At 51.0% G+C, this 22,925-nt stretch overlaps 1 protein-coding gene and 2 non-coding genes across 5 annotated transcripts in view; 2 read left to right on the top strand and 1 right to left on the bottom strand.

Moving 5' to 3' along the window:
• Positions 1 to 11,554, bottom strand: part of LOC102425292 (low affinity immunoglobulin gamma Fc region receptor III-like) — a 58,847-nt gene extending 47,293 nt beyond the window's left edge. The window contains exons 1-4 of one of the 3 annotated variants that reach the window (XM_023744604.1): positions 11,453 to 11,554; positions 10,505 to 10,759; positions 7,527 to 7,781; positions 5,340 to 6,484 (exon numbers count right to left, since the gene is read on the bottom strand). In XM_023744604.1, coding sequence (XP_023600372.1) covers positions 6,312 to 6,484; positions 7,527 to 7,781; positions 10,505 to 10,759; positions 11,453 to 11,525 — 756 coding nt within the window. In that variant the 5' untranslated portion in view covers positions 11,526 to 11,554 and the 3' untranslated portion in view covers positions 5,340 to 6,311. Of the gene's footprint in view, positions 1 to 5,339; positions 6,485 to 7,526; positions 7,782 to 10,504; positions 10,760 to 10,930; positions 11,071 to 11,452 lie in introns of those variants that run through there. The other 2 variants (XM_014445688.2, XM_023744603.1) reach the window with 2 other exon arrangements.
• TRNAL-CAG lies at positions 429 to 511 on the top strand. Its single transcript has one exon. It is a non-coding gene; the product is annotated as a tRNA-Leu (tRNA).
• TRNAG-GCC lies at positions 4,928 to 4,998 on the top strand. The gene has a single exon. It is a non-coding gene; the product is annotated as a tRNA-Gly (tRNA).
• Positions 11,555 to 22,925: the final 11,371 nt, after the last annotated feature.

Raw genomic sequence — 22,925 nt, 5'->3', positions numbered from 1 at the left:
AAGCCGTGGACCTTTCTCACCTGTTTATTCGTGTTTTGTCCGTGACCCTGAGGTGTCCTTTGAGAAAAATGCATCCCGTACTCACTCCTCCTGTCCTCTCGGCCATGTGGCGCCCCAGCACCGGGTCCACCGGCGTCGGACCCTAACCACGATTTGAGACGAGGGTGGAGGGAGACCGCCGGCAAGGGGCCACCAGGCGTGGCTCGGCCCGCCAGAGAAGAGGCGCCAGGGAAATAGGTCTTTGCAGTTTAGGATGGTGAAGCAGGGGGGGGTCGGAGGCAGTTCTATTGGCCGTGCTTGGCGAAAGAGTCCAGGAACAGTTCTATTTTATTTAAAATCATAAACTTCACACTGATGTCACCTGACATCATGACAGGGCGCTGTAAGATATGTAACCTTAGAATTAAATAGAGACCAATGTTCACAGCGTCAGGATGGCCGAGCGGTCTAAGGCGCTGCGTTCAGGTCGCAGTCTCCCCTGGAGGCGTGGGTTCGAATCCCACTCCTGACAAGATAGCTTTTCTTTCCCTCCGAAGATGAAGGTTGTTCTGCACTTAAATATGGAATTTAGTATTTCTTCTGTAGGCAGGAGACCGGTCTATGAAATTAGGGAACAGTTGAGACTAAGGTCTACCCCTGACTATGAAAAACACTTTTTCTTTTCTTTAGACTCCAATTTCTCAGTGCCTACTTATTCCTCTTTTTTTCTGTAATATTTATTTCTTTTTAAAAAAATCTTTATTTTTGAGAGTCCCCCCTTTGCTCCCCATTGTCCTCTTTCACCAGGCTCCCGCCCCACCCAAGGCCTTCACCACCCTATTGTCTGTGTCCCTAGATAATGCATATATGCATATAAGATCTTTGGTTAATCTCTTCCCACCTCCCCCTCCCCACTTCCCTCTGAGATTCGTAAGTCTGTTCCATATTTCCATGCCTCTGAGTCTATTTTATTCATCAGTTTATTTTGTTCATTAGATTTCTTGTTCGTTTATTTTGATTTTTAGATTAAATTGTTGACAGATCTGTATTTATTGCCATTTTATTGTTCATATTTTTTATCTTTTTTCTTCTTCTTCTTCTTAAAGAATACCCTTCAACATTTCATGTAATACTGGTTTGGTAATGATGAACTCCTTTAGCTTTTTCTTGTCTGGGAAACTCTTTATCTTACCTTCAATTCTAAATGATAGCTTTGCTGGGAAGAGTAATCTTGGTTGTAGGTCCTTGCTACTCATCACTTTGAATATTTCTTGCCATTCCCTTCTGGCCTGCAAAGTTTCTGTTGAGAAATCAGCTGACAGTCATATGGACACTCCCTTGTAGGTAACTAACTGTTTTTCTCTTGTTGCTTTTAAGATTCTCTCTTTGTCTTTAGCCCTTGGCATTTTAATTATGATGTGCCTTGGTATGGGCCTCATTGGGTTCTTCTTGTTTGGGACTCTCTGAACTTCCTGGACTTGTAAGTCTATTTCTTTCATCAGGTAGGGGAAGTTTTCTGTTATTATTACTTCAAATAGGTTTTCAATATCTTGCTCTCTGTTGTTGTTCTGGCACCCCCATAATGTGAATGTTGATACACTTAAAGTTGTCCTTACACTATCTTCATATTTTTGGATTCTTTTTTCTTTTTGCTCTTCTGATTGGGTGCTCACTGAGTCTTCCCTTTGAGTGTGTCACTTGTGGATGTGTACAGGTGTAAGCTATGGTCTGAAGCTGTCCACTGGGTGTACTGGCTCTGCCCCTCCCCCGAAGGTGCAAAATCAGCCACTGCCTGAGGCCACTGAGCTGGAGCTACAGAGCGATCTGCAGATGGCTGCTACTTGTATTGGGCTAGGAAGTGTTCAGGAGAGGCCCACCTGTGAAGCAAGGCTGCTGCTAGTACCAGGTCTTGGGCCTCTTATTGATAGGTTTGATAGGTTTGGGTCACACTGATACCAGCTGCTACTTGCTTGAGGGATTTTTAAAGTCTGAAGCCTGAGCCAGTACAGGCCATTCACTTGGAAAAGCTGCTGCAAACAGCTTGGGTGGGGCTGTAAATTGGATAGGGCTGGATCTCAGTGAATCACCAGGGCAGAGCCAACAGTGGGGGCCACTCAGATATGGCTGCCAGTCAACTCTGGGACTGGGAGGTCCCAGCTCAGGAACAATGATCCCAGCAAGCACCCCCATCTGGGAGAAAATTACCCTGAGTTATATCCTGATGCCAGACAATCCAGTTTCTCCCTTTAAAAGGCACTGCCTGGAGCTCCAGCAGCCTCTGTGTCACTCAATCCCTGCTGGTTGTTTTTTTTTTTTTTTTTTTTTTAATATATTTTATTGATTTTTTACAGAGAGGAAGGGAGAGAGATAGAGAGTTAGAAACATCGATGAGAAAGAAACATCGATCAGCTGCCTCCTGCACATCTCCCACTGGGGATGTGCCCGCAACCAAGGTACATGCCCTTGACCGGAATCGAACCTGGGACCCTTCAGTCCACAGGCCGACGCTCTATCCACTGAGCCAAACCGGTTTCAGCACCTGCTGGTTTTTACAGCCCAAAGTTACAGGGATATCACTTCCCAGCTCTGGAGCCGTGGGCCAGGGGTCTGGTGTGGGGCTGGGACTCCTTGCTTCCCCCAGGAGGCCTCTGCAGCTGAGATATCCCTCCTGCTCGAAAAAAAACTCCACACATGGCTGTCGGACCAGCCCATTCTTCCCCTTCACCCCTCCAACCAGTCTCAGTGTACTTTCTTTACTTCTCTAGTTGTAGGACTTCCATTCAGCCAGATTTCAGGAGGTTCTGAATGATGGTTCTGTATTTTAGTTGTAATTTTGATGTGGTTGTGGGAGGACTCGAGTACCGGCGTTTAGCTACACCACCATCTTTTTATTCATTTCTTTTTTCAACAGCAGTGCATCGAGCCTTTTCTATATGCCAAGCACACTAGGGCAGGCCGATAGCAGTGACTCCTCTGACAAAAAGAAAAGGCCTCAATCCAGATCCCTCAGTTACAGAGCCTTCAGTTTGCTGTAATTGGCCTGAGACTTTTCAGTGCTCAGGCAGTGGTGTCAAAGCCTCAGATTCCCAACCCCGACCCATTCCCACCACCAATTCAAATTCAGTAGGTTTGCCGAGTCACCAAAATCAGGAAAAGAACTCACCAGATGCCGAAACTGGTTTGGCTCAGTGGATAGAGCGTCGGCCTGCGGACTCAAGGGTCCCAGGTTTGATTCCGGTCAAGGGCACGTGCCTGGGTTGCGGGCACATCCCCAGTGGGGGATGTGCAGGAGGCAGCTGATCGATGTTTCTAACTCTCTATCTCTCTCCCTTCTTCTCTGTAGAAAATCAATAAGATATATTTTTTTAAAAAAAAGAACTCACCAGGTGAAATAGGGTTGGGCAGAGTCACAGAGAGGAAAGGTACAGTCATGGAGTTGCTTATTTCAACTGCTTTTTCTTGATGATGGCAAAGAAGCCAGTTTCTGACTTGGGAGCAGCTGGTGATGGGGAAGAGGGAGAGTGTCAAGCGGAAGAGGTTGAGTGTGTGTGGTCCCTGAGTGTGAGGACAGAAGGCCTTGGGGTTGATGAGTGAAAGTCTGCCAACTGCACTCTGTTATTTCCTAGACTCTGATCTTGGGGAAGGCCTTCGACCTCTTCCTCCGCTTGGAGTCAGTGGAGGTGGTGTTGCTGTTAGTGAGGCAGCCTGGGAGCTTATTAGCAATGCAGACCTTAGACCTCCGAACCGCACTGTAAGACCTCCAGGGGCTCCATGTGCTTGTTGAGTGTGGTTAGCAGGGGGCTATCTCATCTGTCTTTCTGAAGGTTGGCATTTAACTTGGACTGTTCTGTCCCTTCTTCTCACCAGGCCTCCTTTACTCTGGATCATTTGAGCACTTACACGGTGCCTAGAACAAAGGCTAAAATAGTTAAATTACAAAATGTGAACCGAACGCGACGGTGGTGCACTCACAGGAGACAATGAAAACTGTAAGCCAAGTTGGACCTGCGCCACATGATCGAGGTAAATGAAACAGGCCAGTGAGCCAGGGCAGGTGGAACAGGGAAACTGAGGCAGGGAGCTGAACAAACTGCAGAGCAATGTACAGCAGATGCAGGAGGTCCCCTCCCTGGAGATGCCAGACAGCTAGGCCTCAGTTGTATTGCAGCTCCAGGGCGGCACCTGGACCAGCTGTGATGCCTGACGACCCCCTGCCCTAACACTGACCCATCGGTGGAGACCACGGCCCTGGAGGAGCCCGCCTGGAACACTGGTGACTGTTCTGCTGGAACCCTCCCCTCTGACCTCCCCTAAGATTCCCGCCTGCAAGAGAGAAAGAAAAGCCTCAAGACAAAGGACCAGGGCCTGCTCTCCCGCTGGGGGCAGCCCACGCTGTCCCTTTCCCTCCTCTTCTCCCACCTCCTCCCCCAAAGGCATCTCCTAACCCCAAAGGACCCACCAGGCTTGCAACCAGGGAGCCACGGGCAGCGGCAGCTCGCCCCAGGCTCGCCCCTGACCTGACTCCAAGCCCCTGTGCTCTGACTTCCCCAAGAGCGAGGGCCCGGCCTGGCTCTCCCGTTGCTTCCGGATGAGTCAGGAAGACTCCACAACCGCTGACATGATGCGGTGAGACAGGCCCTCGCCCTGTGACCTTCTTCCCAAACACCTGCCTAATCATGAACAAAGCTAGATCAGCCCCCGCTGCGGGGCCACCCGGCCGTAGCTGCGGGAGGGTCCGGCCGGCCTGCCAGGGAGTCGCGGGTCGGCGGCAGAGGCGGTGGGCTCGCACCGGCAGTGCAATCGCTGTTTTCAAGTCTTGGCACAGTTTCGCCTTGAAACAGACGGGCACCCTCCTAGACTGGGAACAGAGGGGCGTCTGGGCCCCCGCTGCCGATGGACCCAAAGGTACCGCCGGGGAGAAGGGAGATGCTGCAAGGGCCGCCCGCGAGCATTGGTGGTTCAGTGGTAGAATTCTCGCCTGCCACGCGGGAGGCCCGGGTTCGATTCCCGGCCAATGCAACTTGCTGTTTTCCCCTTTTACCGCCTGGCGCTTACAACATGGAGACGGGAGAGCCAGTAGCTGAAGGCTGGGTTCTTCGACCGGGTCCCCACTCCCCAGCGATCGCTTTCAAAACAGCGGGGACCCAGCTCGGAGACGATCCCCCTGTGGCCAATCGCTGGCGGCGGGACCCCTGCGGGTCCTGAACCCGGGATGTCCTGTTTGAACTCAGGTTTCTGCTTAGCGTCGGCTCCCCCAAAAGCCAAATACTCGGAGCCGCGGAGTTGGAGACGCAGGAGCGAAGCGCAGGGGCCGAGGCGCCCCCCCCCCCCCCACCGCCACCTCCCGGGGTGGAATCCGGCCTGCGGACAAAAAGCAAGTTGTAGAACAAAACGTGGCCAGAACCGTGTCCGTCAAGGTCCGTGTCTATAAAGTGGTGAGCAAGGTCATTTCAAGCATCCCGGCCACTGCTCCCTCCGTTTTAAAATGAGGAGACTGCACTACATCATTTCTAGATTTAAAATCCCCTAAATTTGCTAAAGACTTTACTCATTCCACGAACACCGAGTTCTTTATCACGTGCCAGACACTGCGCTGGGCCGTGGTGTACAGCAGTGAGCAAAGGCCCTGCTCTCCTGGGGCTCGGTTCCGAGGGCGGGCGGGCTGGGCAGCAAACCCTCAGCAGGTGAGCTTGGTAACAGCACAGCAGGCGAGGGGGTCAGGAGACGGTGGGGAGTGGAACCATATTGGATGATCAAGGAGACCTCACTGATAGGTGACATTTGGGTAAAGTCCATGATGACGTATGATGACACGTCTGTAAGAAAGAACATTCCAGAAACAGGGAATAACATAACCCTGGGCAGAAGTATGATCAGTGTGTGAAGGAAGCAAGGAACAGGAGCAGCCGAGGTGGAGGCAGTGAGGCCTGAGAGCGCTGCGAAGGCCTGAGCTTTCACTCGTAAGTGCAAGGGGACGCTTTGCGTGGCTTGGAGCACAGAAGTGGCCGGTAAGCACTTTAGAGGTGGCTCTGGCGAGAACAGACCTGCGGGAGCCGAGCCGCGCTCAGGCGCTGGGCTGGTGTGAAAGTGGAAGCAGGACTTGGTGAGCGTGTGTATGTGAGGAGCCTCTGTGAGGCCTGTGAAGACACAGGTCAGTCCTCTTGACCAGCAGGACGTCGGTGAGGGAGAGCCTGGGGGTGGCTAGGCTCTGAGCTTTCAGGCCCTTCCTGCTCCCAGGCCCCTCGCAGCTCCAGCTCGCCCACCAGGAGGCGCTGGGAGGGACAGAGGTCTGGCCTGCGGAGACCTGTAGCTCTCACAGGTGCGAGGAGGCGTTACTTGCCCTCAGGGCTCTTGGTCCATGTGACTTTGTCACTCCTCCAGTCCCTCGCTGAGCTTCGAAGTTCCTTCTGCACGAAGAAATAGAGCCCCGTGTCCACTGCAAACAGGAGCCCCATCACCAGGCAGAACGCGATTTGGGGCCACGGAGGAAGGACGGGTGACAGGGCTGCGGGTGGAGAAACGACAGTTGTTAAAGGCCACGGTCAGAATCCACAGCCGGGTCCCCAGGGCTCCCTCCCCCTGTGGAGTCCTCCAGGCCAGGGCCGCGGCCTGGCGGGAGCAGCAGGTCCGAGTCTCCTGCCTCCACGTAAAGCTCCCTCAGCACCTGCCCCGGGGAGCTGAGCTGAGTCTGCCCGGAGGGACATTGACAGAAGCTGAAGGGGCTCCCCACGCAGTGCCACTTTGGCATGTGGATGTTTTGAGCTGAAGGCAATCGAGACCCTGTGGGCTCATGAGAAACGTTTTCCATTGATTTTAGAGAAAGTGGGAGAGGGGAGACAGAGAGAAACATCGATGTGAGAGGAACGTGGATTGGTTGCCTCCTGCACGAGCCTCGACCAGGGCTGGGGCCAGGGAGGAGCCTGCAACCGAGGTACATGCCCTTGACCAGAATTGAACCCGGGACCAAGGGTCCACAGGCCGAAGCTCTATCTACTGAGCCAACCCAGCTAGGGCCAGAAATAACTTTTTATGGCCTATGTAGAGGGCAGAGAAAACTAGTTCAGTACTGAGCATCTGCTCTTATCATCCTGCAATGACCTTCCGCCAAACCTCCCTCCCCCCGACGGTGCCTCACCTCATCCTTAGCTCAGAATGTCTTCTGTCCCTCATTATCCCTTTCTGTCTCTGATTCTCTCATGTCTGTGGGTCCCCATACGTAGGTGTGTAATTGAATTTGCTCATTTTCTTGTTAACGTATCTCATGTCATTTTAATTATTAAACCAGATGAGAGAAGCTTAAAGAGTAGAGAACATTTTTCCTCCCCCACATAGTCATAGAGGAAAAGGTTTGTGTGGTCACATAGGTTTTGCAAATGCCTTATGAAAGTTAGTTTAAAAGTTTTCTTTACAACAAGGCTTCTCGAAGCTTTTAAGGTGCATCGTGAATATAAAAGGTGACGGGGCACAGCCTTGGGGAGAAGTGAACAAGGGAACAGACCTCATCCCCAGCACTTCCCTCCCCTCCTGCACCTGGGCAGGGCTCCCACCTGGGACAGTGATGTTCACGGGCTGCGATGTGTGCTGCATCTGCCCTAGGAGCCCTGAGCAGTGGTACGCGCCACTGTGGCTGGCGTTCGCGTGTGGGATGGAGAAGCTGGCGTTCGTGTATGAAAACCACTTGGGTTTCCCGTCCTGGAAGAACTGGATCTTGTACAGGCGCCAGTTCTTCCAGCTGTGGCAGCGCAGCACGATGGGGGCCCCCTGCGGGACCAGCAGGCGGGGCGTCTGGAGCAGCAGCCAGGCTGAAAGACACAGGGAAGGAAAGGGTCTGAGGCTGGATGCGGCCCTGCAGCTCCTGTGGGGGCTGCCTTACTCCCAGGAGCGAGAGGATGTGGGCCCAGCCATGGGAGATGCCTCCTGGCAGGTGTGCGCGTTCTCTTACCTGTGAGTCTGGGGCCTGAAGGAAGGAAGTCTTGTGGAGTTTGAAATATAAAGAGTAGGAGCCCCTCAGGCGCCAGGTGAGGAGTTAGAAGCTGCCCCCCGGGGGAGGGGTGCCCCCAGCACAGCGGAGGTGACGGAGCAGGACCTGAACCTGCCCACCGTGCCGGAGGGGACCCTCACGTCTCCTCTGACGGCGACCAAGGACACACAGCAACTCCAGGGCGAGTGTGAGGGTCTGGGCTCCTAATGGGAGGGCAGCTTCTGAACACGTTCTGGGAAGTGAAGGAGCAGCCAGGGGAGCCTGGTAAGGCCTCACCACCTCCAGCCACAGCAGCAGGGAACAGGTGTGAGCCTGGAGTCCAGGCTCAGTGGTGGCTCGGAACAAGAGCGGCAGTAGCACAGGCCTCCAGTGGAAAATCGCTCTCCCACCCCGACTGCAAACCCCCCTCCCTTCACTGACGGCAGAGGCACCAGATTCCAAAGGTCAGTGCTTGGGAGGACAAGTCTATAGAGCAGCGGTTCTCAACCTGTGGGTCGTGACCCCTTTGGCGGTCGAACGCCCCTTTCACAGGGGTCGCCTAAGACCATCCTGCATATCAGATATTTACATGACGATTCATAACAGTAGCAACATTACAGTTATGAAGTAGCAACGAAAATAATTTTATGGTTGGGTCACAACATGAGGAACTGTATTTAAAGGGCCAGAAGGTTGAGAACCACTGCTATAGAGAATGCTTCGAAGACACTAGAAAAACCCAATCGCTCTAATTCCTATGAAAATAAAGACTGGAGCGCACTGCGCCTCAGGTAAACGAGCGCTTATTTAAGAAACCGCAGTCGGACTGTGAAGGACACGGTGTCGGTGATGAGTCAGCAGGAGGCAGACCTGGGCTCCCCTGGGCTCTGGGCCCGGAGGCCTGTGGCTGCATTTCTTTGCACCATGAAGGGCGGGGACCAGGTGGCTTCCCTCTAACAACCCTTCAGAGAAAGGTTTTTAAAATCTCAAGTTTTGCATTTTTGTAGGAAAAGTCAGAAGCACAACCAGCTGTTGGGGACAGCCCTGGACCAGAGAGCAGACAGGGAGCTGTGACGTCACTGGGCAGGTTTTGAGGTTGGGGGGGGGGCGGAGGAAGAGAACCTTGTAGGTTCTTGTTTGTTTAATATTTAAATAGGCACAGGACAGAGTGACAAGAAACCATGAGCTTAAGCGCACACAGACTAGTATGTGCGGGGTCACACAGACACGAGAGACAGGAAGGATGATGAGGGGTGTATGACCTGAGCTAGGGGTGCGGGAAGGCACGGGGGCTTGGGAGAGGAGGAAGGTCATGGCAGGACATACGAGGAGAAGATGTCCAGTAATTAGCAGCGTGCCCTGCCCTCTGGGTGGGCCATGCATAGTTCTTGCTGGTGATAACTCTTCATTTCTTCAGGGAGAGGTAAGGGCTCCTCCATCACCTTCAGCTCAAAATAATTCCCAGGCCGAAGTCGCCCAGGCTGGGAGCGCTGTTCTGACCCCTGGTCAGTACTGATTGCCCATTCACTGGGGCTCCATCGACAGAAACGGGGCTCTCGGGAAACAGGACCTAGAAGACAGCCCAGCCCCCTCACGCAGGACTTAGCACTGCCTGCCTCCGTGCAGCCATCCGCAGGGCATACGGCCCAAATCAAAGTCAACTGCAGGGTAAATGTGCTCACATTTTCACACACTGGGTGGGCGTGGCTCGTGCCCAGGAGGATTTCTCCATGGAATCTATTGGACTGAACACTCAGACACATGTGTAACCCTAAGTCAGACCAATGTAAACCGTCTAACGAGTTCCCATCTCCTTCAGGAACAAAGATGACGTCATTGCACCAAATCCAAGCCTCCCCCAACTTCTGCCGTCGTCTTCCAGATCACACCTCCCCCTGGCCTCCTGCCCTGGGCAGAAAGGCCTCCCAGTGATCAAATAACGGAACCGGTAACCTCCCCTGGGAACTGACCTTCAGGCCGCTTCACAATGGACCATTCTCTCTCCCCTCCGACTTCCCCGCAATCCAGACCTGCACAGAGAGCTGTCTGCCCAGAAGATGCCGCCCAGAGTCTTTAAAAACCTGGCTCCCCGTCTGCGGGGGCTGGCGCCATTTTGGGGCTCAGCCCATCCGGTGTCCAGATGACCTAATAAATTCATAATCCCCCCCACTTCGGCCTCGTGTGTTCCTCCTCACCCATGCCAGGCATGCCCACCCAGGGCCTTTGCCTTCTGTGGGTCTCTAGCCACTGTGCTGACCACGCTGCCATGAGGCAGGAAGGCTGTCTGGAACAAATATTTCCTCCTGCTTCTCTCACCCCCGGTGGCCTGTTTGTGGCCTTGTCACCTTTCTTGCTCAATCAGGACTGAGACCAAGCAACCTCACATACTCCGAGGAACCCACATAGAAGCGAAGGAGGCGGGGGTGCGAGGGGAAATGACTGGGCAGAAACCACTTCCAACAGCTCGGGCCACACTTCCCAGAAACGGCCACCCCGTCCCCAAACCCTCTGCCGGGCCAGCAGCTCTCAGGTCCGCCTCCCAGGCCTCCCAGCTCCTCCACTGACCGGAAGTCACGTCCAGGTGCACAGGGTCGCTGAGGCTGGTCTGGCCCGTCTGGCACCTGTAGTCCCCGCTGTGGTTGCTGCTGGCCTTGAAGCTGTAGCTGGGCTGGACCTGGGTGGGGATGGCGGTCCCATCGTGGAACCACCGGGTGGAGTTGTCCCCAGGGCTGTGGGCCCCCTGGCAGCTCAGGGTCACGTTGTCCTCGAGGAACACCTGGAACCAGGGGGGCTGGAGGCTCACCACGGCCTTTGGGAGACCTGGCGGCAGAGAGCAGACAGGGCTGGAGCTCAGTGACCTTGGAGGCCCATGGATTCCAAAGGAGCTCCCAGGGGCCCTCGGGCCAGAGTCCACTGTAGATCCAACTACAGACCCATGTGCTCTGGCAGCCTCATCCCTTTGTGTCTTTGTGGATCCAGCAGGAGTCTTACCAAGAATCCAACCCCAGGCCCCTCTAAAGAGGGGGCACTGCCCATGCTGAGCCCAAGCCCTGCTCTTGGTGGGACAGGCAATAGCACCATAAATCCCAGGCGGCATTCAGCAGACTCACCAGCTCCCCGGTCTGCGGAAGCTGTGAAAGAGAAGAGGGCGGTCAGCGGGGGTGCAGGGGAAGCCCGGGGGCAGATGCAGTTGTGTGTGGGGGCGGGGAAGGGGGAGCCTGCACCCCTCTTCCCGGAGGACCCACAACAAGAGCCTGCTTCCCTTGATGTCTGCAAGATGCTCCTTGTTCACGCCCTAGTCTCATCCCTGTCTCCCCCACAAAGGCCACGTGCACGTCTGGTGCAGAGACTGTGGAAGGACCTCTGAATTGTGGCCTTAGGGCCCGGCCGATGGGTAAGAGTCAGGCTTCTCTCTCTGCTGCCGATCCCTCCCCAGCTCCAAGGGCCCCGGACTGCTCCTCACCACCCAGGTCCCTGGCAGAAACCACCCTACCCCAGAGGGGCCTCACTCACACAGCAGCAGCAAAACTAAAGCTGTCAGTGGTTGAAGCAGCCGCAGGCGGCTGGGATGTACACCCTGAAGCATTTTGGTCTTCAAAGTCCACGCAGAACTGGGCCTGCGTCCAGCAGGGTTCAGGAGATGAACCAAGGAAAGAGGAAGGAAGCTGGTTTACCCTCTCACATAACTTTCAACAGTCAGCAGACTCCATTTCTGCTAACGAGTCAGCAGCACAATCAAATGACCGTCCAGTCTGCTTTGAGACTAAGCCTTTCCTGTGCAGCTGGTTTGTACTGTGGGACTCCTGGTGGGTGATGGTGCAAGTGAGCAAACCAGGGACACCCAGGAAGCAGCACTGGGGGCGGGGCCCTTGTTGTGGGTCTCAGGTCGGTGCCTCCCAGGCTCCGCTGTGCTGCTTCTACTGGTACAGAAAGCTCTAAAGGAGTGTGACCCAGACAAGACGGAGAAACCCGTTTATATCTGCAACCAATAAGGATGTATGTTAAACAACCACAACCAAAGGGAGTAGTTATCTGTGGGCAACACCCAACCCAACACGATCTCTAAAGACACCACTGTCCCTCCTTCATCTGCACTTCAAACCCCCGACTCCCCCAACCCTCCAAACACAGAAGAAAGTTTTCAAGTTCAAGAAATAATTTTGTGCCCAGATGGCGTATCTCAGTGGTTGAGCGTAGACCCATGAACCAGGAGGGCACAGGCCACAGGCCCGATTCCCAGTGGGGGGCGTGCAGAGGGCAGCAGATCAATGATTCTCTCCCATCATTGATGTTTCTATCTCTCTCTCTCCCTCTCCCTTCCTCTCTGAAATCAATAAAAATATATTAAAAAACACAACTATATCAGTCAACAGAGTGCAAATGAGAGAAAACCATTGTCTGGTGAGTTTAATATCTATAATATATAAAGAATTTCTACAACTCAACAAAAACAAGTAACCTGATTTATAAAAATGGATAAAAGACTTGAATAAACATTTCTCTAAAGAAGACATATAAATAGCAACAAACACATGAAAAAGACGTTCAATATCACTAACTGTTGAGAAATGCAAATCAAAACCACAAGATATCATCACCTCACACTCAGCAGAATGCCCACAAAACATAACAAGACAGGAACTAATGCGCATTGGTGAGGATGTGCAGGTATCGGAATCCTGTGCACTGTTGGTGGGAATGTAAAATGGTGCCACTGTTATGGAAATCAGTATAGAGACTCTTCAAAAAAAATTAAAAATAGAACTTACCACATGATCCAGCAATCCTACTTCTGGCTATTTTTCCAAAAGAATTGAAAGCAAGATCTCAGATATCTGCACACTCGTGTTCACTGCGACATTCTTCCCAACAGCTAAGCCAGGTGTCACCTCCGGGGATGGACAAGCAGAAAGTGGTCTGTAATCCACGGAACGGAATGTTATTCGGCCTTAACAGGAGCTCCTGCCCGGCTACGACATCGAGGAACCTGAAGACATTCTGCCGGGGAACTCAGCAGTCACAACAGGCACCCGTGTAGGAAGAATCTGCAGGCGTTAAACTCGGAAAACAGAAAGCAGATGGTGGTTGCCAGGGGAGGGGGTGGGGAGAGCGGGGGGAGCTGCTTTGTACAGGGGGACAGTTTCAGTATCTCAAGCGGGAGCTCTGGAGAGCGGTCGCACCGCCATGTGGACAACACGCACCGCCATGTGGATGGACACGCACCCCCATGTGGACAACACGCACCGCCCTCTGGATGACACGCACCCCCATGTGGATGACACGCACCGCCCTGTGGACAGACACGCGCCACTGACTGTCTAAAATGTTTCCGAGGGCACTTAGCTCTCAAAGTTCAGTTTTCTCACCTGTAAAATGGACACTGCCTACGTCATTGGTTCTCAACCTTCTGGCCCTTTAAATACAGTTCCTCATGTTGTGACCCAACCATGAAATTATTTTCGTTGCTACTTCATAACTGTAATGTTGCTACTGTTATGAATCGTCATGTAAACATCTGATATGCAGGATGGTCTGAGGCGACCCCTGTGAAAGGGTCACTCGACTGCCAAAGGGGTCGCGACCCACAGGTTGAGAACCGCTGGTCTAGGACCTAATAACAGCTCAATTAAAAGAGGGCTCATGTTTGTGAGTGTCCCGAGGGTTTTAAGCTTTGACTTTTGCTGGAAGGTGACTCCTTCTCCACGTGATGGGAGCTCGATCTCACCTGTTTCTCTCTTCAGCAGAGATCGTCCCAGACCTGGCGGCTCCGGAGTGCGGGCCTGGACGCTCCCTCCTCGCCAGGCTTCTTCGCAGGCGGGCGTCTGGGCGTGAAGTTTCCTTATTTGGTCGTAATCTGGTCACGGTCACATTACAGCCGGGCTCCGTGACTCTCACACTTTCTGACCCCCCCCCCCCTTCCTGCCGCCTCTAGCACCACCTCCTGAGCTGACCGAAATGCTAGCTTCGCATTCTCTGTCGGGCTGTGACCCTGTCGCTGGGCCTGGGTGGTCAGGTGAGCATCACCCAAATGGTGGCCAGACGCGCCCCTCACTCTGCAGGGGGGACAGAGTGTCCGCGTCCGAATCATTTCAAAATCTGATTTTATGAGAAACGGTGCGGGGATTTCTGCTTCATAACAAAGAAGAAAATAAAGGCAAAGTGTGACATCTGGTGCCAGCTGATTCAAGCTACTGACACTGGAATTTCAGGGCAGAGGGTTCACTCATAGAACCACAGGCAGAGAATGCTAAAGCCCAAGGCCTTCATGTGCATAAACGAGGAAGCCCTGGCCCAGACGGGCTGAAGCTGCCCCAGGACACCCCCTGAGGTCCCGCCTCCACTCTCACCTGCACTTCCCACTCAGTACCTGCAGGTGACCGTGTCGATCTATCTGTCCATCTAGCATGTTGTCTGTCTGTCCATAATTCACAAGATCATCAGACTGGGAGTTTCTCTAGGCCAGAGAGTCTCATAGACGTGTAACTCACTTTCCTGCAGTGTGTACGTGGCCCCGAGAAGACAAGAATGATCACATTCCTTGAGCATCAGATTTCATTCCCCGAGTCCCACTGAGTGGCCTCCGGTACCGACTCTTCTGTCAGTAATGGTCAGAACGAAGGCTTGGTGCGAACATTTCTAACATGGCACTTTGGAGGGAATATGTCCCTGAAGCTTAGGTGTATGTTTTCTCTCATTAGCAGATGGATGAGGAAGTACTTCCAGGCCCGATATCACGTGAAGTGCATGAGGGCACCTGCACCAATTTATAAACGAAACAACAATACGGGCCCTGGAGTCTGACACCAGGGAGTACAGTCACGATAGTATTTACCTAGAAAACCATCCAAATAATCGGTACTAAGAGGCCCTCTGTACCTCATAGAACAATGTTGCTGTGCTCATTGATTGACTGATTTCAGAACATAGCATCTTTTTATTGCTTCTCCCCTCGTAGCAAAATCAAGCAGGTATGGTTCCTGTGGGATCAGGATTGATGGGTGGGTGTTGGTATATTGGCAGCAAAAAATACCTATGGCTGGAGGTTTATGGATTTCAAGGACAAATTTAAAATTATGTTCAGGAAAGAGTATCAAGTGTCAAAGTCAGAGAATTCTTCCAACTAGACCATCAAGAGGATTTGAGAGTCTGAGAGCTGGAGACGATGGAGAGAATGTTTTAGGTGAATATCAAAGGCCATGCCTGCTGCCATTTGCTAATTAGAGATGGACTTTCCATGTTAACCAGGACGTGGGTCCACAGGCATCACCAGGCTGAGGCTTGGGGAAGAAACAGCTCCTGGTAAACCTGATAGACTCGATTCAGTGCGGACCGTGTCTGCAGAGCAACGCTCTCCGACAGGAATGCAATATGAGCCACACACATAGACCCCAATTCCCTAGTAGCCACATTTTAGAAAGTACAAAAAAATAAATAAAAGCAGCAAATCATCCCATACCTAAAGGGGTGGTTTCTCTAGCATTTATGAAATTACAGGTGTGTCATTTTTACATTAATGCTTGTTATACATCCAGACACACTCGCCGCATTATAAGGAGACAATCGGCACTGCCGCCCGCGCGCCCTGCTGAGGGCTGGAGCCTCCCTTCATCACAGGCCTCCACCTCCCGCCGCCCAGGCCCAGCGCTGCCACGGAGGAGAGTTCAAGTGACAAAGATGAATCAGGTGCAGATTTTTGTTAGATGATGGCAGGTACTTAACTGAACAGTCACAGCATCAGACCATGTGAGGACCACGTGGGAGAGGGCAGGGAGAGGGGAGGGCGCGGAGGGAAAGTAGAGATGGGGAGCGAGAGATGACTGGAACTGGAGAGAAGTACAGAGAAAAGCAGCGGGTCTTCTGGTTCCGGCTTCCCAAAACCACTTTCAGTTTCACTTCCAGCCCACAGCTGGGGTGCCTGCCTTTGGATGTCTTTGCGTTTCCTCCACATGCTGACAGTCTGCCTGTCTTTACTTAATCTGGTTTGAGTGGGTTTTGTTTTCTTGCAGTCAACAGTTTCTCTTGGTGAGGAGTCATTAACATGCTAGGAACCAGCTTCTCCCGCTGGTGTTGCATCAGAGGCCGACGGAGCCCGTAGCAGTCGGGGCGGGTCTCAGGGGAGTGATGGGAAGCTAAAGGCATCTGACTTACAATCTTACTGGGGGCTCATCTCCTTGGTGTTTATTGCCTAAACAAAGCAGGATTGCATAAGCTGTTCTTCAAACAAAAACACTTCAGAGAAAAAGTCCAATAAGTGATGCACTCTCCCAGATTCCGCTATTGTCCACCTCCACTGTAACTCTTTTAAAAATATATATATCTTTATTGATATCAGAGAGAAAGGGAGAGGGAGAGATAGATAGAAACATCAATGATGAGAACCATTGATCAGCTGCCTCCTGCACGCCCCCTACTGGAGATAGAGCCCACAGCCTGAGACCCTTTAGTCCAAGCATGTCAAACTCAGAGGCGAGCACGGGCCAAATAAACAAGGTATAAGTGTATGTGGCCGCAAAAAACCAAAAGCTTCCATTTTCATAGAAACGTAGGTTTATTTTGATTGAGACATGCTGAATACAGAGGGCTGAAATAAATGAGTAATTGTTAACGTAAAATAATAGAACATTTTAATAAAAATTAATATTTTTTCTTGAACATTAACTTACCAGACACTGACTAACTGCACAGATTAATAAGCATAACACAAATAAACCTATTTTGTTGTTCTCTGAAAGCGAAATATTTCCTGTTGTGCACACCAAACAAGTCAGTCCAAGACTAATGACATGGCCATCAGCTGCTAAAATACTCACCACTAGTGTTAGTGAAGAGAAATGGTGCGCCTGTGCATAAGGGGTGTAAGAGAAATGAATACAACACGATTATAGCAACCAGTCAATAGCGAATGTTGTAGTTTGTTATTAATAACTAGAGGCCTGGTGCACGAAATTCATGCAAGGGACTTGGCCCTCACAGCCCCGGCTTCGTCCGGAAGGTCATCTGGAAGGACATCCGGAAGATCGTTCGGCTGTCTGGTCTAATTAGCATATTACCCTTTTATTATTACAGATTATGTATAACGGCGGGAGGTTCCTGTAGGTCCACAACACCTTACCCCCCACATTATGTGATAAAAAATGGGCTTGTTGTGTTTAAAATGGGTTTGCACAATTTTTTGGAAACCCATGCACCTGTCTGTAGGGCATTGAAGAGGGGATAGTCAGGGCCTCTTCAAGAGGGGATATTACAAAAAGGATAAAATTAATTTAATAATATATTTAACTCAGCATACAGGGTGTTCCAAAAAATGTATCCACACTTGAACAGCTGAGAGCTCAGTTGTGAAAATGAAATGTATTTTTTTTAATAATTAAATCTTTATTGTTCAGATTATTACAGTTGTTCCTCTTTCCCCCCCCCATAACTCCCCTCCTCCCAGTTCCCACCCCACCCTCCGCCCTCACTCCCCACCCACTGTCCTCATCCATAGGTGCATGATTTTTGTCCAGTCTCTTCCCACACCTCCCACACCCCTTTCCCCCCCAAGAATAGTCAGTCCACTCCCTTTCTATGCCCCTGATTCTATTATAATCACCAGTTCATTCTGTTCATCAGATTATTTATTCACTTGATTCTTAGATTCACTTGTTGATAGATGCGTATTTGTTGTTCATAATTTGTATCTTTACCTTTTTCTTCTTCTTCCTCTTCTTAAAGGATACCTTTCAGCATTTCATATAATACTGGTTTGGTGGTGATGAACTCCTTTAGCTTTTCCTTATCTGTGAAGCTCTTTATCTGACCTTCAATTCTGAATGATAGCTTTGCTGGATAAAGTACTCTTGGTTGTAGGTTCTTGGTATTCATCACTTTGAATATTTCTTGCCACTCCCTTCTGGCCTGCAAAGTTTCTGTTGAGAAATCAGCTGACAGTCATATGGGTATTCCCTTGTAGGTAACTGAGTTTCTTTCTCTTGCTGCTTTTAAGATTCTCTCTTTGTCTTTTGCTCTTGGCATTTTAATTATGATGTGTCTTGGTGTGGTCCTCTTTGGATTCCTTTTGTTTGGGGTTCTCTGTGCTTCTTGGACCTGTAAGTCCATTTCTTTCACCAGGTGGGGGAAGTTTTCTGCCATTATTTCTTCAAATAGGTTTTCAATATCTTGCTCTCTCTCATCTTCTGGCACCCCTATAATTCAGATGTTGGTGCGCTTGTAGCTGTCACAGAGGCTCCTTACACTATCTTCGTATTTTCAGATTCTTTTTTCATTTTGCTTTTCCGGTTGGGTGTTTTTTGCTTCTTCGCATTTTAAATCTTTGACTTGATTCTTGCGCTCCTCTGGTCTGCTGTTGGGAGTCTGTATAATATTCTTTATTTCAGTCAGTGTATGCTTACTTTCTAGTTGGTCCTTTATCACACCATCGAGGGTCTCATTAGATTTCCTGTACATCTCATCAAGTTTATCGACAGCCTCTAGAAGCCTCTTGAGAGACCTCCAAAGTGTGGTTTTGAATTCTATATCCAGTAGCCTGCTTTCCTCCGGTTCTGTCCTTTATGGCCTGTTTCTTTGTCTCGGCATTTTTTTATGCTTCGCTGTGTCAATAGAGTGGCTTTCTGTGTTAAGTGTCCCAATTACCTGAGGTAGACACTCTTGGTGCACCCCCTTGTGGTCTTTGTGCGCAGTCTTGTTGTAGTTAAGCCTTGATTGTTGTAGGTAATTACTACTTGACCTCCAGGCCAACTGGCTGTGATAATCAGCTGTGTTTGCAGTGGAAGAACTTGTGTCCTCTAGGGAGGTGCTAATCTAGCCTTTGCCTGAGGCTATCCAGCAAATGGCTCTGTGCAGGGCTTGGGCGGGGCGGGTCCCACAGGATCAACAGGGCAGAGGAGGGAGCAGTTATGGCTGCTCTCAGTCCGTCCCCAGGGGCTCTGCCTCTCTGTCCCAGCAACCGCTGCAAACCTCGGAGGGACCGAAGCCAGACAGTCCCGCTTCTCCCGTTTGAGTCTGGGTCCCTAGAGACTCGCCCGGATCTGGAGCTCAGAGTCTGAGGCTCCCTCCGGATTGAAACAGACAACCGCGCCCTCAGCCACCAGCCCGCGCCGCACACTCCGCACCTTAGTATTTTATTTCAGCACTGCGCCTCCTCTGATTCTCGGTTCCTCCTAGTTGTAGAACTTCCACTCAGCTAGCCTTCCTGTGGTTCTGGATGATGTCCGTTCCGTCTTTTAGTTGTATTTTTGAAGTGGTTGTTCGAGGCAGCAAACTCCGGCGTTAACCTATGCCGCCATCTTGGTTTCTGTGAAATGTATTTTAATAAACACGCCTTTATCATTATTCAAAGTGAGTGCACACATTCTGGGGACAGCCTGTAGTGGTGTTCTAGGTCTGCCCTCACAAAGTACCACAAACTCCGGGGCTGAAACGACAGAAGTGTATTGTTTCACAGTCTCAGAGGCCAGACCTCAGACCAAAGCATCAGCTCACTTCTTCACAGGCCCCCTCCCTGCAGACCAGCTGGTCACTGCCAGGGGCGGGGGGTGGGGGGGACAGTCAGAAGAGCCTCCGGGCAGAGGTTCTGAGAAGAACCCTCCCTTGCCTCGGGGCAGCTTTGGGGGCGCCCTTGATCCCTTGGCTTGTCGCAAAGTAACTTCAGGCTCTGCCTCCATCTCCACCTTACATGGCCTCCCTGTGTGTCTGTGTGTCCGACCCTCTTTTTACAGGGAGCCCAGTTATCAGATTTAGGGGCCACCAATGGTTTTATCTTGAGGTCCTCAGCTAACTACACCTGCGAAGACCCTATTCCAAATAAGGTCACATTCTGGGGCTCAGAGGAGATTCGAATCTTAAGGGACACTATGAAGCCACTGCCATGTATTGGGAGTAAAATCCTTTCACTTTTGCTCTTAGGATGGAAGTGCTCCTGTTAGAGAGGAAGGTACTTAAATATCGCAAGCTGGCGTTAGTTAGCCCACAGGTTACCGCCGGAGGGCACAGGGCTTGTCTATCTGAACTCCACCTATGAATACCCTCATGGACGTTACATATTTGTCAACTGTCCTGGTCTCCTTTTCTTACTGATTTCTGAGAAAACATGATAGAGAATATAACTGACTTCCCTTGTCCAAATATTGCAAATTTTTTTGTTGCTCTATTTTTGCCATTTAACCCTGCATATGGGGATTTTGAGCAGTTGAATGTTTTTCATTAAATGAACACGTGACTTGCCTGGCTGGTGTGGCTCAGTGGTTGAACCAGGAGGTCACGGTTCCATTCCCTGTCAGGGTGCATGCCCAGATTGCGGGCTCCACCACCAATGTGGATCCTGCAGGAGGCAGCTGATCAATGATTCTCTCTCATCATTGATGTTTATTTTTCTTTTTAAAAAATCTTTACTAGTATTGTTGAAAGTATTACATAGGTCCTCCTTTTCCCCCATTACCCTCTTCCAGCCACTCCCATCCCCCCACCAGGCCCTCACCACCCTATTGTCTGTGTCCACAGGTTATACATATGTGCATACAAGTTCATTGGTTGATCTCTTCCCACCCACCCTCCCTCCCCTGCCTTCCTCTGAGGTTCAACAGTCTGTTCATGTTTCTATATATCTCTGGGTCTATTTTTGATCATCAGTTTATTTGGTTCATTAGATTCCACATATGAGTGAGATCATGTGATACTTATCTTTCTCCAACTGGCTTATCTTGTTCAGCATAATGCTCTCCAGGACCCTCCATGCTGTTGCAAATGGTAAGAGTGCATTCTTTTGTATTGCCCCGTAGTATTCCATTGTGTAAACATACCACAGATTTTTTATCGCCTGCTGATGGTCACTTAGCCTGTTTCCAAGTCTTAGTTATTGTAAATTGCACTGCTATGAACATAGGGGTGCGTATAATCATTGATGTAGCCGGTCAAGTGGAATGAGAAGTTAACTAGAAGAGGACGTTCTGCCAAGAACAGGCGGGGGCCTGCAAGCGGGCCACATCAGAACAAAGTCTTGCACGAAAGATTTATTGTTCAGAGGCAGAATTTCCTTGAGGTGATAAACAGTCCACGAGGGCATGGAAAGTTCAAGGGAGGGTGCACTGCTGCAGGTGGAAAGGGTCTTTGTATAACATAGGAAATTAATAGTTTAATGTATAACTTAACTCAGATGATCTCATAGGCATGCCTGTTTACCATTGTCACTTGCTGTACTCCATTGTTATTTGCTGTACTCCCCAATAAAAGCCATGAGAACTTTGGAGGTTTTGCTACTTGCCTGAGCGAGCAGTAGCCCTCTGCTTCTCTAAAACTCATCCTGCTTGCCGATCTCATCTCTGCGTCACCGTTCACCTGCAGACCACCTGCAATTGATGTTTCTCTCTCTCTCCCTCTCCCTTCCTGTCTCTAAAAATCATTTTTTAAAAAAAAAACAAAAAACATGTGACTTTGTCATACAAAGAAATAATCTACCCACGCCACTGTTATAATTGCTCTGGTACCATGGTTTGAAATATGTAAGTTTGAATATTGACCCATCACAATTGTATCGAGATGTACAGAGGCACTAAAGAAACAGTGAGCCTGAGATTCCCATAAGCCACATCCCAGGGACCCAAACCATTTTCCCACAATGTGTCAGAAAGAAGCATACCCAACAACAAACATAAAGAACCATATATAGCCAGAACCGGTTTGGCTCAGTGGATGGAGCGTCGGCCTGTGGACTCAGGGGTCCTGGGTTCGATTCCGGTCAGGGGCGTGTGCCTTGGTTGCAGGCACGTCCCCAGTGGGGGGCGTGCAGGAGGCGCCTAATCGATGTTTCTCTCTCATCGATGTTTCTGACTCTCTATCCCTCTCCCTTCCTCTCTGTAAAAAATCAATAAAAAGTATTTTTTAAAAAAGAACCATATGTAGCTAACATGACACCAGCTGCTCCAAAAGACAGATCTATGAAACCAGGAAACTGACTGTAACTATGATTATTTTGATACTAGAGGCCCAGTACATGAAATTTGTGCACTGGAGGTGGGATCCTTCAGCCTGGCCTGTGCCCTCTCCCAGTCCAGGACCCCTTGGGGGATGTCTGGGACCCCTCGCTCCTTACCACCTGCTCGCTGCTCCTTACAGATAGGCTCACTGCTCTTTAGCCAGCTGTGAGCCTGGCTTCTGGCTGAGCAGCGCTCACCTTGTGGGAGCACACTGACCACCAGGGGGCAGCTCCTGAGTTGACTGTCTGCCCCCTGATGGTCAGTGCATATCATAGTGACCGGTTGTTCTGGTTGTTCCACCGTAAGAGTCCCTTAGGCTTTTATTATATAGACTAGAGGCCCAGTGCACAAAATTCATGCACAGAGGGGAGGGTCCCCTCAGCCCAGCCTGCACCCTCTCCAATCGGGACTCTTCAGGGGATGTCTGACTGCCCCCTCACAATCCTGGACCGCTGGCTCCTAATCGCTCACTTGCCTGCCTGCCTGGTTGCCCCTAACTTAACCCCCCCCCCATGCTGGCCTGATTGCCCCTAACTGCTCCCCCTGCCAGCTGGTTGCCCCTAACTGCCCCCTCCCTGCCGGCCTGGCCAGCTCTTACTGCCCCCCTGCCGGACTGATCGCTCCTCACACCACCCCCCCACCAGCCTGGTCGCCCCACACAGCCTGCTGTTCAGTCATTTGGTTGTCCCTCACTAACCCCCCTGCCAGCCTAGTTGTAGGCAGCCATCTTTGTGAGGGTGTGAGGGTTAATTTGCATATTACCTCTTTATTATATAGGACTATTGGCCCAATGCACAAAATTCATGCATGGGGGAGAGGGTGTTCCTCAGCCCGGCCTGCACCCTCTCCAATCTGGGACCCCTTGAAGGATGTCCTACTGCCAGTTTACAGTGATCGGGCCTAAACCGGCAGTCGGACATCCCTCTCGCAATCCAGAACTGCTGGCTCCTAACCACTCACCTGCCTGCCTGCCTGCCTGATTGCCCCTAACCACTCTGCCTGCCGGCCTGCTGCCC

The sequence above is a fragment of the Myotis lucifugus genome, unplaced genomic scaffold (assembly GCF_000147115.1).
Source record: "Myotis lucifugus unplaced genomic scaffold, Myoluc2.0 scaffold_478, whole genome shotgun sequence".
Lineage (NCBI taxonomy): Eukaryota > Metazoa > Chordata > Mammalia > Chiroptera > Vespertilionidae > Myotis > Myotis lucifugus.
The sequence above is the reverse complement of the archived record's forward strand: the minus strand, read 5'-3'. Positions and strand labels throughout refer to the sequence as shown.